Below are 13552 nucleotides of genomic sequence, written 5' to 3'. Positions count from 1 at the left end.
ATGTGGTACCCTTCAGCGCTGTTAATACCGCCATACTGTCAGAAAGAAATCTGATGGTGTGGCCATGTACCTTCCTTCTTAATATAGCGCTGGCGCCTTCCTTGATGGCTACGCACTCACATTGGAAGATGGAGCTGTGTGTGCCCAAGGGAATGGAAATGTGTATGTTTAGTTCCTGTGAGAATATGCCGGCACCAGTTCCAGTAGCCATTTTCGAGCCGTCTGTGTAAATTCTTAATTCGTGTACACCTGACTGGTCAGCATCTTTCTCATATAGCTGTACGTGATAGTTTTTATGGAAGGTATGTGTTTTAGGTATCTTATCACATGGTGCCTCACAGAGTGGATAATCCTTTGTTACCCTATTCCAGAGCTTATCTGTTAGGCCGTCTTCATTCTTCCATACACCCAACAGCTTTAGACGTAGAGTCGCCATTGTCGCTTCTTGTTGAAAGTGTATGTCGAGTGGTGTTAGCCCTAGAATAGTTTCAAGGGCAGAAGTAGGCGTGGTGCGCATGCATCCTGTTATGGCTCTGCAGGCCAGCCGCTGGAAACGCTGCAGCTTGGTTTGTACTGTCACAAGCTCTGTCCTGGGCCACCAAGCTATTGCTCCGTAGGAGATAATTGATCTGATGACTGCTGTATAGAGCCACCTGCTTATCTTTGGAGCAAGACCCCAGGTTTTGCCTATGAGTCTTCTGCACTGCCAAAAGATGATGCATGCTTTTTTCAGCTTGTGTTCAAGGTGTTTGTTCCAAGCAACCCGAAAATGGAAACTGAAGCAGTAAGTAACAATATTTTATTATTGTAATGCCGGTTTTTTTCTACTTACCTCACAATCGAGATGTAAAGCAGAGTAGTTAGCTCAGGTGTAAGCATCAATTGCAGCCCGAGATATTTAGGCGCCTTGGCTACTAATCTATTATTAATACAGTTTTGAATAATAGTTTTATTCGATATTGAATTAGAGCTGGTGAATTTACAGCCAGAAGGTTCAACCCATACCTACTACGACCACTTGGTACTACGGTAAATTTTCATTTGTGCACTGTTGTTCGCGCTATAGAAAGCTTAATCCCGGTCTGTATTTTGTGTCAAATATTTCTAACAATCGGCCGCCCATGTAGATTTCGATCTACAATCGGATTTACATACAATTTTGTGGGTTCAGATATTTTTTAAGCTAAATTGTCTTTTATGTAAAGGTGCGTTATGACATGAGCTATAGCAAGAGCAGTAAGCAGCTGTTCAGAGATGAGCCGGAACAAACAAGCACAAAGAAATACAGACCAAAATTACACACACTCGCACGGAACGAGAGAGGTCGTGGGTTCGAGTCCCGCATCGTTCATAAAATTTTGTTTTCAAACTTTATTTGCGTATTAATGCTAGAATTGCGGGTTATCACTTTAGAAACATAACAAATTGTTTAGATTTGCAGGAGCGACAGTTCAAGTCAATTTACTAATATGCAAATGATGGGGTTCAGCAGGTTATCAACTGTAAATTAGATCCTGTAGATGAAGTCACAAGCTGAGAGTTGAACAAAGCATACAAGATTTTATGACGATACGTCACTCGAACGGTTAGCTCAGTTGGAAGAGCACTCGCACGGAACGCGAGAGGTGGTGAGTTCGAGTCCCGCGTCGTTCATAATATTTTGTTTAGATAATAATTATCAAATTAGTTTTCCGGTATAAGTCTAGGCTAATGCATTTACTAAAAAGTTACTACTTTGACACCAACAGAAACAGCCACTTCATTACAAATTTTACTTATATGTATGAACTGCACAAAAAAAAACACTACATTACTACTATTTGGCTGAATTTATTAGATTTCTAGAATTCCCGTTATGGTTTATACTCTTTTATCCAAGTTCAACGATGCCAAGAAAATGACACTGTAAATAACAGCACAAATCGTTGTACTAGGTAACCAATAGGAAATTTAATATTGTATGAAATATTACACCAGAGATAATATTTCACATGAAAGCGTAGGATTACTATAATCATTGAATTATGTTTCGCATCGAAAATTTAGTAATTTGTGCAAATTATGCTGTTGAAAACTTACTGACCATTTGTCGCAGCGTAATACTAGAAACAAACGAAGCCTAAAATGTGACTATGTAGATAATAGAGTAATATTCTAGTTACAATTATAAATATTGCGTAACGGTGATGTCCACTTAATTTTTTTTTGTATAATAAACACAAAAATATAAGCTAAATAGGTGATCACCAGATGTTTTCATCTTTGGCTATTAAGTACTTACAATGCCTTAAGGCTTTAGCTGAACAAGAATATTTAAAGGGGCGAGACGAGCAGGACGTTCAGCTGATGGTAATTGATACGCCCTACCCATTACAATGCAGTGCCGCTCAGGATTCTTGAAAAACCCAAAAAATCTGAGCGGCACTACAATTACGCTCGTCACCTTGAGACATAAGATGTTAAGTCTCGTTTGCCCAGTAATTTCACTAGCTACGGCGCCCTTCAGACCGAAACACAGTAATGTTAACACATTACTGCTTCACGGCAGAAATAGGCGCCGTTGTGGTACCCATAATCTAGCCGGCTTCCTGTGCAATGTAGCCTCCCACTGGTATAATAATAGTTGATCCACCAGATGTTTTCATCTTTGGCTATTAAGTGCTTACAATGCCTTAAGGCTGTAGCTGAACAAGAATATTTTTTTTATGAGTTTAAGAGGTGAGACGAGGACGTTCAGCTCATGGTAATTGATACGACCTGCCCGTTACAATGCAGTGCCACTCAGGATTCTTAAAAACGTAAATATTCTGAGCGGCACTACAATTGCTCTCGTCACCTTGAGACATAAGATGTTAAGTGTCATTTGCCCCGTAATTTCACAGAAACAAAGTAATGCTTATTCAATATGCTATACGAATATTTAAGTTCATCATTTTTTAATTTCCACGGTGACAAATAAACACAATTTTGCATTTTCGTGATGTCTGGACTTAGTGTATGCTTGATAATCCAACTGATGTTAAGTAGCATTATCTGCCCTTAACAGTGGAAGTTTGAATATTCTATAACTGTTAACCTATAACAATATAGGAAAACTACTCGACCAACAGAGTACTCGTCAGTTTTCTAAGCTAAACGAGTTTTCTTATATGGATGCTTTATTTACTAACTTGTCTAGATAGAACTTTGCTTTGCAATAGCAACAAAAACAACTAGCCAGAATTGATTTTTACCAGTGGGAGGCTCCTTTGCACAGGAAGCCGGCTAGATTATGGGTACCACAACTGCGCCTTTTTCTGCCGTGAAGCAGTAATGTGTAAACATTACTGTGTTTCGGTCTTAAGGGCGCAATTGTAGTGCCGCTCAGAATTTTTGGGTTTTTCAAGAATCCTGAGCGGCACTGCATTGTAATGGGTGTATCAATTACCATCAGCTGAACGTCCTACTCGTCTCGTCCCTTATTGTCATTAAAAAAAATTTAAACTATTTTGTGAATAGTCCGCAAGTATTCGTTGCTGCTACTGTTTGTAAACATGCCGTCTCACTTTGTCTTTTTTTTAATCTATTGTATGACCATGGATGCTAGACCACCTTCGCACGACACGCCACAAATTAGGATATCATCCCCACCATCTGGATGTGTGACGGTCCTCCACAGTGCGGTTTTAAAGGAGCTTTCTTCCACGTACTACAAAGCTGTGGAATGAGCTTCCTTGTGCGGTGTTTCCGGGACGATACGACATGGGTACCTTCAAAAAAAGCGCGTACACCTTCCTTAAAGGCCGGCAACGCTCTTGTGATTCTTCTGGTGTTGCAAGAGAATGTGGGCGGCGGTGATCACTTAACACCAGGTGACAGGTGAGGTACGCTCGTTTGTCCTCCTATTCCATAAAAAAAAAGATATGCCCATGATACTTCAGTCGAGTTTGGGCAATTTGGGCTTGCAGAGTTATTGCAGCTCTTCAATATTTTCCATGTAATGAGTTGATTTTGAGATATGTATAATTTGTATTTAATATAAAATCATTTAATTACTTGTTTTTTTTTTTTCATTTATTTACTTTTTTTTTATGGTGACCGGTAATTTTTTATATTCGGGTAAAATATACACTACGTATATGGTATTTGGATGGCTAGTCGTATGCGTTTCACTGACAATATCTTTTTATAACTTTTGTTTAACTTATACGCTAATAATTACGCAATTTACATGTTTAAGCAGTTCGGATACTCCGATGTAGTTTCGATCACATCCGGTGACGTTACAAAAGAATGGGGTTTTTCCTTATTTTGTTCGTATCTCATATCGACAGGAAGCCTCGTAATTGACATCAATATATTTTGTTATTGTAAGTTTAAGTAGGTGTAATGTATGGTATCTTAATTATTGAATATTGTCTTAATAAGCTAACGTCATTTAATGTTAAAAAAATCCACATGAGAAAATTTAAATTCAAATCATAGGCTATGTTCACATTAATTTACGTCAAATGGAGAGAACATCTGAGAAATACAAATGTTTTTTTAATAAATAGTTAGTTATAGTTATTCAAAGTTTTGCTTACGCATGATAAGTTACTGTTTTATTTATTTTTAATCGTTCCTAATTAATTATAAAGCACAAATCGTTATTTTTATGCCAACAAATGCGTGCTTACCGTAGTAACCTACATTAAAAAAATTGCCATTGAAGGGTCGAGCTTTTAAGTTGGCTGATAATTTTTTCTTGGGGAATAGTCGCTCAATCCCATGTATACAGACAGATTTATTATATATTATAGGTTCTGTGCCTATGTTGTCATCTTAAGTATAAAACAGGAGGGTAGATCATCTTACAAGCTCTCGTTTTCATAGTCATACTCCTAGACTGTCGCGGTCAGCATGTAGATTTTATATTATTTTCCTAAACAATAAAAAAGAAAAACATGAATACACAGTTCTGAACAAATAAAGCGAAACTTATAGTTTACTTTAGATTTCGTTTGCATAAGCGCATTTTACATCCGTTATTGTAACAATAGGTCCGTTAGTATAACAGTACCTACCTGTTCACATAGAAGTAATTATACACAGAAGAAACATAGGTTATGCGAAGTACAGTGAATAGTATGCTGATATTTAATTTACGATTAAAATGTATCTTAAGTAATTTTTAGTAAAAAGATCGCAGTTTAATATTATTAACCAAAACGAAAGCATATTATTAAACAAAAAGGGCCTAAAATGTATCCTTGGTGCACCTTGCTGATGCATGAATGGTTTGCTACATTAAATGAATAAATAAAGTATATTACTTCAGTACGACATTTGTCAAGGTTTTGCTTTCAATTATATCGAGCGGTAATTTAAGAAGTACCTATTTTCCATCAGGATAATCCATGTGGATCATCACACAGTTAAATGCTTTCGATAAATTCAGAAAAATTTGAAACTAAATAAATTTCGATACAGTCAAAATCTCTTACAACAACAATTTGTGTGTATTTAAATTTGTTTGTACTTATAAACATGGGGTACTTATCTTAAAAATGTTTTAAATTTTTTAAAATAATTTATAAAAATATTATAATTTTTAAATAATATATCATACATTTGAAGTATTGGATATTTATATCCATTTAACATCTGACTGCTTTCTGAATAACTCAACGTGGAAATAATAAAACTAAACAAAAACGTGTAGAATTTAGTTGTTAATGTTATCCTCAGTTTGTAAACAAAATTCACGTGCTCACGTGGCTGCTCTATAAGCAAGTTTATTTTTATCCGTAAAGGAAACGAATTCGCTTGAATCAATGTCAATTTTTTAACCGACTTCAAAAAAGGAGGAGGTTATCAATTCGTCGGTATGTTTTTTTTTTATGTTTGTTTACTCAAAACTTTCTACTGGTTGAACCTTTAATGGTGGCTGTAATTCTTTTTTGGTTGGTTGGTATCTTGGCTAACACCGACTCCAAAAATAACAATAATCGTAACTAGAATTAGATTAATTAATTAGACTGTATAAAAATACGCACATATTTTTATACTTTTTAGTGCATATTATATCTATTGTTTTGGTAGTGTTTTTGAAGCCGGTTGTTTATTTGTTAATTTTGTTTTAAACAGTTTATTACATTCATTAATTTTTATTACATGAAATATACTAGCGATTGCTTCTTTCCCAAGGTGTGGTATTACGCTATATAATAATATAGTCTTAACGCACAGACGGAAGATTAAAAGGTAAATTTTAAGAAACACTGTGGAAGTAACTTCTTTCCAGCGACGATGCACGTGGAAGGAGGTCGAGAACCGCGCTTTGGTAGAACGGCTTCTCACCTAAATAATGTGGGTAGAGTGGCAGTTTGTAACGTAACACGAAGTAAATTTGGCGGCAGGAATTAGTTTATATAGCTCTATGAACCACTGTATCTATTGTCTAATGGTTAATTAATGTTTAGTTACCTGTGCAAAACACCCAGTAGATATTCACTGCTATTATTTAAAATAAATTATTGTGTTAGTATTAAAATTAAACTTATAATCACCACACGGTTTCTCGACAATGTCGCTGATGAAATGTTACTGATTAAATTAATTATTAGTATTTATAATGAATTATTTCTTTGGCCGTGTCAAGTAATGTAGGCAATTTTATTATTATCAATTAAAAAATCTTTAACGATGTATTTTTTTTCTAAGAATTCGTTTGTGATTAAGATAGTGGTTCTTTTGCTGTCGTAATAATATCCTAGCTCTACTCCACGATTTTAGCCACATGTAATCAAATCGTGAAATACCTACTGGGCATAACACGAAATACATATGTAGATGAAATAGACATTCGGTGTCGAGGAATTTTTCGGATGCCCTTAATATTTTTTTTAGAACATGATAAGTACGTACAAGGTATGTATTAACCTGTACGTTAGCCCCTAAATCAATAAAGAAAAAAAAACCTGTACGTTAGTGCACACAGCATTTATAAAGCAGTTCTCGAGGGCTTTTCTTCCGATAGCAGTGGGAGGCTCCTTTGCACATGGTGCCGGCTAGATTATGGGTACCACAACGGCGCCTATTTATGCCGTGAAGCAGTAATGTGTAAGTATTACTGTGTTTCGAACTAAAGGGCGTCGTAGCTAGTGAAATTACTGGGCAAATGAGACTTAACATCTTGTCTCAAGGTGACGAGCGCAGTTGTAGTGCCGCTCAGAATTTTTGGGGGTTTCAAGAATCCTGAGCGGCACTGCATGGTAATGGGCAGGGCGTATCAATTGCCATAAGCTGAACGTCCTGCTCGTCTTGTCCCTTATTTTCATAAAAAAAAAGATTTCACTAGATGTATACGCCTAGGCTAGATATAAGTACCTACCCATATTATTCTGTCTATCCTATTTCTCACGAAACCTTCTACCATCATCATCATCACCATCAGCCGGAAGACATCCACTGCTGGACAAAGGCCTTCCACAAAGATCGCCATTACGATCGGTCCTGCGTTGCCCTCATCCAACCTACTCCTACGATCTTGACCAGATGGTCGGTCCACCTTGTGGACATCCCCCACAAGATGGACCGCTATAACATAGGAGCCTTAAAAATGATGTATATCCTTAAAGGGCGGCAATACTCTTGCGGTAAGGCTACAGATCATGGGAAATGTTCTAAATTTTTTTTAACATAAAATCGCCACGAAGGTCGTTCCTGTGATACTCTAAATCAACGTATTCCGGCGATCTTGACCAGATTGTCGGTCTATCTTGTGGGGGGCCTTCCAACACTACGCCTTCCGGTACGTGGTCGCCATTCGAGGACCTTACTGCGCCAGCGGCCATCTGTCCGTCGAGCTATGTGCCCTACCACATAGAAAGAAAATTACAAAATCCGACTAGTAAATCCCGACATTAGGGCGTTCACAGAAACAGAAGAATTTCATCAGCTTTATATTTATTTAAAAATTACAGAGTCTTCGTGCGTTTCTGGTCTGGAGGTGGTAGTCTCTCTGTATACTGTTGATTACCACGGCGAGGCGCGGAGGACTGGAGGGGACCCTGTCACCGCCGCCGCCACGCTAGATGACGCACCATTGCCCTGTACCGTCATTGATCTCGACTCCGGTATCTACAGGTGATTGTCAAACTTTAAGGTTTTAAGTTTTTTAAGCGCGTACACCTTCCTTTAAGGCCGGCAACGCTCCTGTGATTCCTCTGGTGTTGCAAGAGAGTGTGGGCGGCGGTGATCACTTAACAACAGGTGACCCGTACGCTCGTTTGTCCTCCTATTCCATAAAAAAAAAAGAAATACTAAGTTTTTTTATATAAAAAACGTTTGTGTGGATAAGGTTACTATAGCATAAACGATTTTCTTAATGACACCATACACTGGGAATAAAACGAACTACCTCAGGCTCTATAATTATAAATGTTTATTGTACGATATCACATTGAAGTCCATATTTTTATATCAAAAAAATTAGTAAACCCGCTGAGTTTCTTCTTTGAATGGGTGGTAGTTTTTGATGTTCAATAAGTGATTTTGAATCTTATTTTGAATAAAAATATTTATATTTGAATTTGAAAAATTTAAGGCATGGACTATTTGACGTTTGAGTATGTTTGTTGCATCACATTACATATTATATTGTAATTGAAATGATTTGTAAAACAATGAAAATGTAAATCTTGATTTCTTGGCAGTGAGTTTCTTGCTACTTCTTCTCAATAGCTCAACCCTTTACGAAGAATAAGAAAAACACTTTTTTTTGACATTCATAAGTGTCATCTCCGTGACCTACATGAATAAAGTGATTTTGATTTGATTTGATTTCAAAGTCAAAGTAAACTTTATTCAATCAGGGTTAAACTAAGAGCTTTTGAATAGTCACTATAAATATTTCTTTCAAATTACTGAATTTACCATGTTTTCGGAATAAGTTGAGCTCGTGAGAAGAACAACTCAACGGTCACTTTTTTCAATGAAATAGAGTATTTTACATCATCATCATCACCCAGAAGACGTCCACTGCTGGACAAAGGCCTTCCCCAAAGATTTTGTATTTTACAATGACTGTAATATACATAATAAATAAGGTGCTGCATCCAATATAAGAATCGCGTTTAAATAATATAAATTATTTCAATAAAAGTATTAAAGAATAAACTGTATAAATATAAATTATCTTATATTGGATGCATCAACCTTTAGAGCTTAAATTCATTGTTTGTGTAAGGATGCTTCGTGAACATGATGGTCGTGATTACTGTTATAATTAGTAATAGCGTCCATCCAACATTTATTGACTATAACAGATCGACCTGGCCACCACAAGCACCACCCGTTCACGTATTGACGCATTCAAGGTAACCAACTAGAACGCTGTTAATAAGGCTGAGATTTATAGAGCGTACTTATACTTTGCTCAGAATTTACTTACGTAACACTTAGCTGAGTGTAAGCTTAGCATAATCTTTGATTTCGTTTTTGTAGTCATTTGACTACTAAAATTATGCTAAGACAGACCAATGCAAAAGCCAAGTTCACATTTTATCACACTCAGCTAAGTTTTACGTAAGTAAAGTCTGAGCAAAGTGTAAGTACGCTCTATAGATCTCGGCCTAAGCATTCGCTGTATATCCGTTCGTCGAGACCACAATTGTATTTGCCACAATAACAATAAAAGCTAAAAGTCCACAATGAAAATTAAAAAAAAAAAAGTACAAACTGTTGCAATGCAATTCAGAGTTGTACTTGGTCGTCTTTTTTGTTGACGGTACTTGAGACTTTCTACTATTTATCGTAGTCTTAAGTTTCTTGCTGGTTCTTTTCAACTTTGGTTGGTAATGCTAAAGGGAAATTTGACGATTGAAAAGTATTTTTAGAATGAAAATTTATTTTGACTGAGTCAGTCAGGCGCAAAGCGATGTGATATACGATGTATGGCAATACGGTTTGGTGTGTTACGACACATCATATTGACACTGTCAATGTCGCTTAGCTGGTGTTAAGATGGCCTAATGACCATCTTAACACCAGTTAGTATTATTATACTTCCATTTCGCGAAAAATGATATTAAACTTAATCAAAAATTATGCTAAGCTTATACTCAGCTAAGTGTTACGTAAGTAAAGTCTAAGAATGCTCTATAAATCTCAGTCTTAATAACAGCGTTCCCGTTGGTAACCCCGTCTTTTCACCCTGAATGCGTCAACTTGTGAACGGGTGCTGCTTGTGGTGCCAGGTCGATCTGTTATAGTTAATAAATGTTGGATGGACGCTATTACTAATTATAACAGTAATCACGACCATCATGTTCACGAAGCATCCTTACACAAACAATGAGTTCAAGCTCTAAAGGTTGATGCATCCAATATAAGATAATTTATTTTAATACAGTTTATTCTTTATTACTTTTATTGAAATAATTTATATTATTTAAACGCGATTCTTATATTGGATGCAACACCTTATTTGTTATGTATATTTTAGTCATTGTAAAATACAAAATCTTTGGGACAGGCCTTTGTCCAGCAGTGGACGTCTTCTAGCTGATGATGATGATGTAAAATACTCTATTTCATTGAAAAGAGTGGCCGTTGAGTTGTTCTTATCACGAGCTCAACTTTTTCCGAACACATGGTAAATTCAGTAATTTAAAAGAAATATTTATAGTGACTATTCAAAAGCGCTTAGTTTAACTGTATATATATACATAATAACATACATATATATATATGTTATTTATAATCGCTTATAAAATGCTCACAGAATACATTTACTTTTTTGACTTACTCGTGTAAGACATTGACTATTTGACGTTTGAGTATGTTTGTTGCATCATTTTACATATTATATTGTAATTTAAATGATTTGTAAAACAATGCAATTGTAAATCTGAATTTAAAAGAGTGGCAATGAGTTTCTTGCTGCTTCTTCTCATTAGCTCAACCCTTTACGAAGTAGCGGTAGATTCAATAAGAAAATTATATTTTTTTGACATTCATAAGTGTCATTTCCGTGACCTACACGAATAAAGTTATTTTGATTTGATTTAACAGGATAACAATGCGTCCGTGGAGTGCGGGCGCGATTTCCGTGCGCGTGCTGGTATTCTCGCGAGCGGTGCGGGATTCGCCGCTGCGGGCGCAGGTGTCGACACACGCTTGCCCGGAGCTCGTGTGGGGCTCGCGGGGCACGGGGAAGGAACAACTGAATCAACCTGTTGCGTTAGCGAGGTAGTATTTATTCTATTCCTGACGACCCATATAGCCGAATGGTTAGTGACCCTGACTGCTAATATTGAGGTCCTGGGTTCGAATCCTGGTAGGTGCAATCATTTATAATTATGATGAATATGGATGTTTGTTTCTGAGTCCTGGATGTTTATATGTATTTATGTATATTTAAGTAAGTATATTGTATTAAATATATCATTATCTTGTACTCATAATACAGTCTATGCCTAGTTAGGGGCAAGATAATTGGTGTAAAAGTGTGTCAATTATTATTCTTATACCTATTAATTCACGTTACAAAGTCAAATGGATATGAGGTCCTCAGAACAGTTTTTAATGAACTTTCTTTCGGGTACAGAAAAAACGCTTATAACATAGGAGCCTTAAAAATGGCGAATAACCTTAAAGAGCGATAATACTCTTGTGGTAATGCCACATATCATGGGAAATGTTCTAAATTTAATATTCAAGAGTGTTTGTTAGAAAAATATACCGAAATGGCTGTTCATGAGAATTAAAAAAAAAATCCTTAAAAAAAAATCGCCTACTCACACCTATAGCTGGTGGCTGGTAACGCTCGTATATTTCCCCTATATATGGTACAGCACGCAACCTTGAGCTGTGGTTATTATCGCTTACTTATAGGTGACCCGTACACTAGTTCATACTCTGTTTCCAGAAAAAAAAAACGTGTGCGTCTCGGAACGCCCGACAGAAGTATAATTGAAGTATATCGTTACCGGCGTGTGCCTCGTTCAGGTCGATCGTCCGCACCGTTCTGTTTTAATATTATTTCAATTTAATTACAAGTTAGCTCAAGGGATTATCAACTTAACACAAGAGATTATAGTGACCAGTGTTGCGTGATAACAAAGTGTCTATTGCAGTCACACTCGTTAGTAACGCGTTCGTGGGTGAGTGAATAAGATATACGTAGTGCTTACTTCAACTCAACATCAGTGATATCTATTACCTACATTGAGTTGGGTTCTTTACGTATAGTGTTCTCAAACGTTCGGAGTTGGTTACAATAGAACGTACACCACCATCCAGATACGGGTCGGACCCTGTCATTGCTCGCCACAACATGGACATAAGTAACGTTAACCTACGTAAAAGAAAACAGCGTGATATTGGATGTCACTGTGAAACTACCATGTTAAAATTCCAAAAAGATCTAATGGACTCCATCTCAGATATCATAAAGACGTCATTCGAAACTGTTATATCAAAAAAAATTGTAACAATTCTCATCTGACTTCGTGTTACTTAAAACGGAAGTGACGAATTCTAATAATAACTAGATTCTAATCTAATTTGAACTATTTGATATTGAAATTGTTTAATTTGAGAAAAGCTTGGGTTATTAGTTAAATTATATGTTTATTAATATGATAATGTAAAGAAAGGTTAATATTAATAAAATCTTTTTATCATCATAATCTTCAGCCGGAAGACGTCCACTGGTGGACAAAGGCCTCCCCCAAAGATTTACACGACGATCGGTCCTGCGCTGCCCTCATCCAACGTTCATTCATAAAATCTTTTATTGATTATAAAATATAATTTATTCTTGGTTATAATTCTATTATATGTGTATTAGAATTTTGTGTATGTATATTATTAGTATCATTATTTAATGCTATAAGAGTAAAAATTGGTTAGAGTGAGAGAGGAGAAGCCTGCCTACCACTGCCGTATGCGTGAGAGAAAGGGAAGCCAGACAGACTGGCGCCGTAACGCGTTACGTTACGTAGCGGTTTACTTTCCCATAAAAAGTTCAAAAATTTAGTGCTTTATATTACACAATACGTAATTTTTTTAATGATTTCTCCAGATGTCCCAAACGTCGTGAGATCTACGTGCTGGATGCGGGCAACTCCAGGGTGAAGATATTGGATGATGAGACGTTCGCATTTAAAAACCATATTGTTAATGAAGGTAACATGGACATCAATTTAATTTAAAGTTCATAAATTGAACAAGGCATAATAACAATTGGTTTATAGCTAAGTCTAATTTGTTTAAATGGGTATGACTACACAAGAACCGATTGAATTATGTAATCGAAAGCGAACTAGGGGAAAATGTGGAAATAAGGCACGCTGTTCGTAGAACTTAGGATTGTACGAAGTCACGAATAAGTGGTGAATAAAGGTACTAAATCATATTAAATTTACCAGTGGGAGGTTCTTTTGCTCAGGATGCCGGCTAGATTATGGGTACCACAACGGCGCCTTTTTTGCCGTGAAGCAGTAATGTGTAAGCATTATTGTGTTTCGGTCAGAAGGATGCCGGAACTAGTCAAATTACTTGGCAAATTAGACTTAACATCTTA

General features: G+C 36.4%; 1 protein-coding gene across 3 annotated transcripts in view; it reads left to right on the top strand.

Annotated features, from left to right (window-relative positions):
• The window catches only part of LOC126976525 (tripartite motif-containing protein 2-like), a 211586-nt gene that overhangs the window by 20767 nt on the left and 177267 nt on the right, over positions 1–13552 (top strand). For all 3 annotated transcript variants that reach the window (XR_007731920.1, XR_007731919.1, XM_050824900.1), the window contains exons 5-7: positions 7947–8109; positions 11038–11214; positions 13052–13155. Coding sequence is in view for 1 of the 3 variants with exons in the window: in XM_050824900.1 (XP_050680857.1) it covers positions 7947–8109; positions 11038–11214; positions 13052–13155 (444 nt within the window). In the remaining 2 variants the exon portion in view is untranslated. The remainder of the gene's footprint in view (positions 1–7946; positions 8110–11037; positions 11215–13051; positions 13156–13552) is intronic.

The sequence above is a fragment of the Leptidea sinapis genome, chromosome 41, assembly GCF_905404315.1.
Source record: "Leptidea sinapis chromosome 41, ilLepSina1.1, whole genome shotgun sequence".
Taxonomy (NCBI): Eukaryota; Metazoa; Arthropoda; class Insecta; order Lepidoptera; family Pieridae; genus Leptidea; species Leptidea sinapis.
The sequence above is the reverse complement of the archived record's forward strand: the minus strand, read 5'-3'. Positions and strand labels throughout refer to the sequence as shown.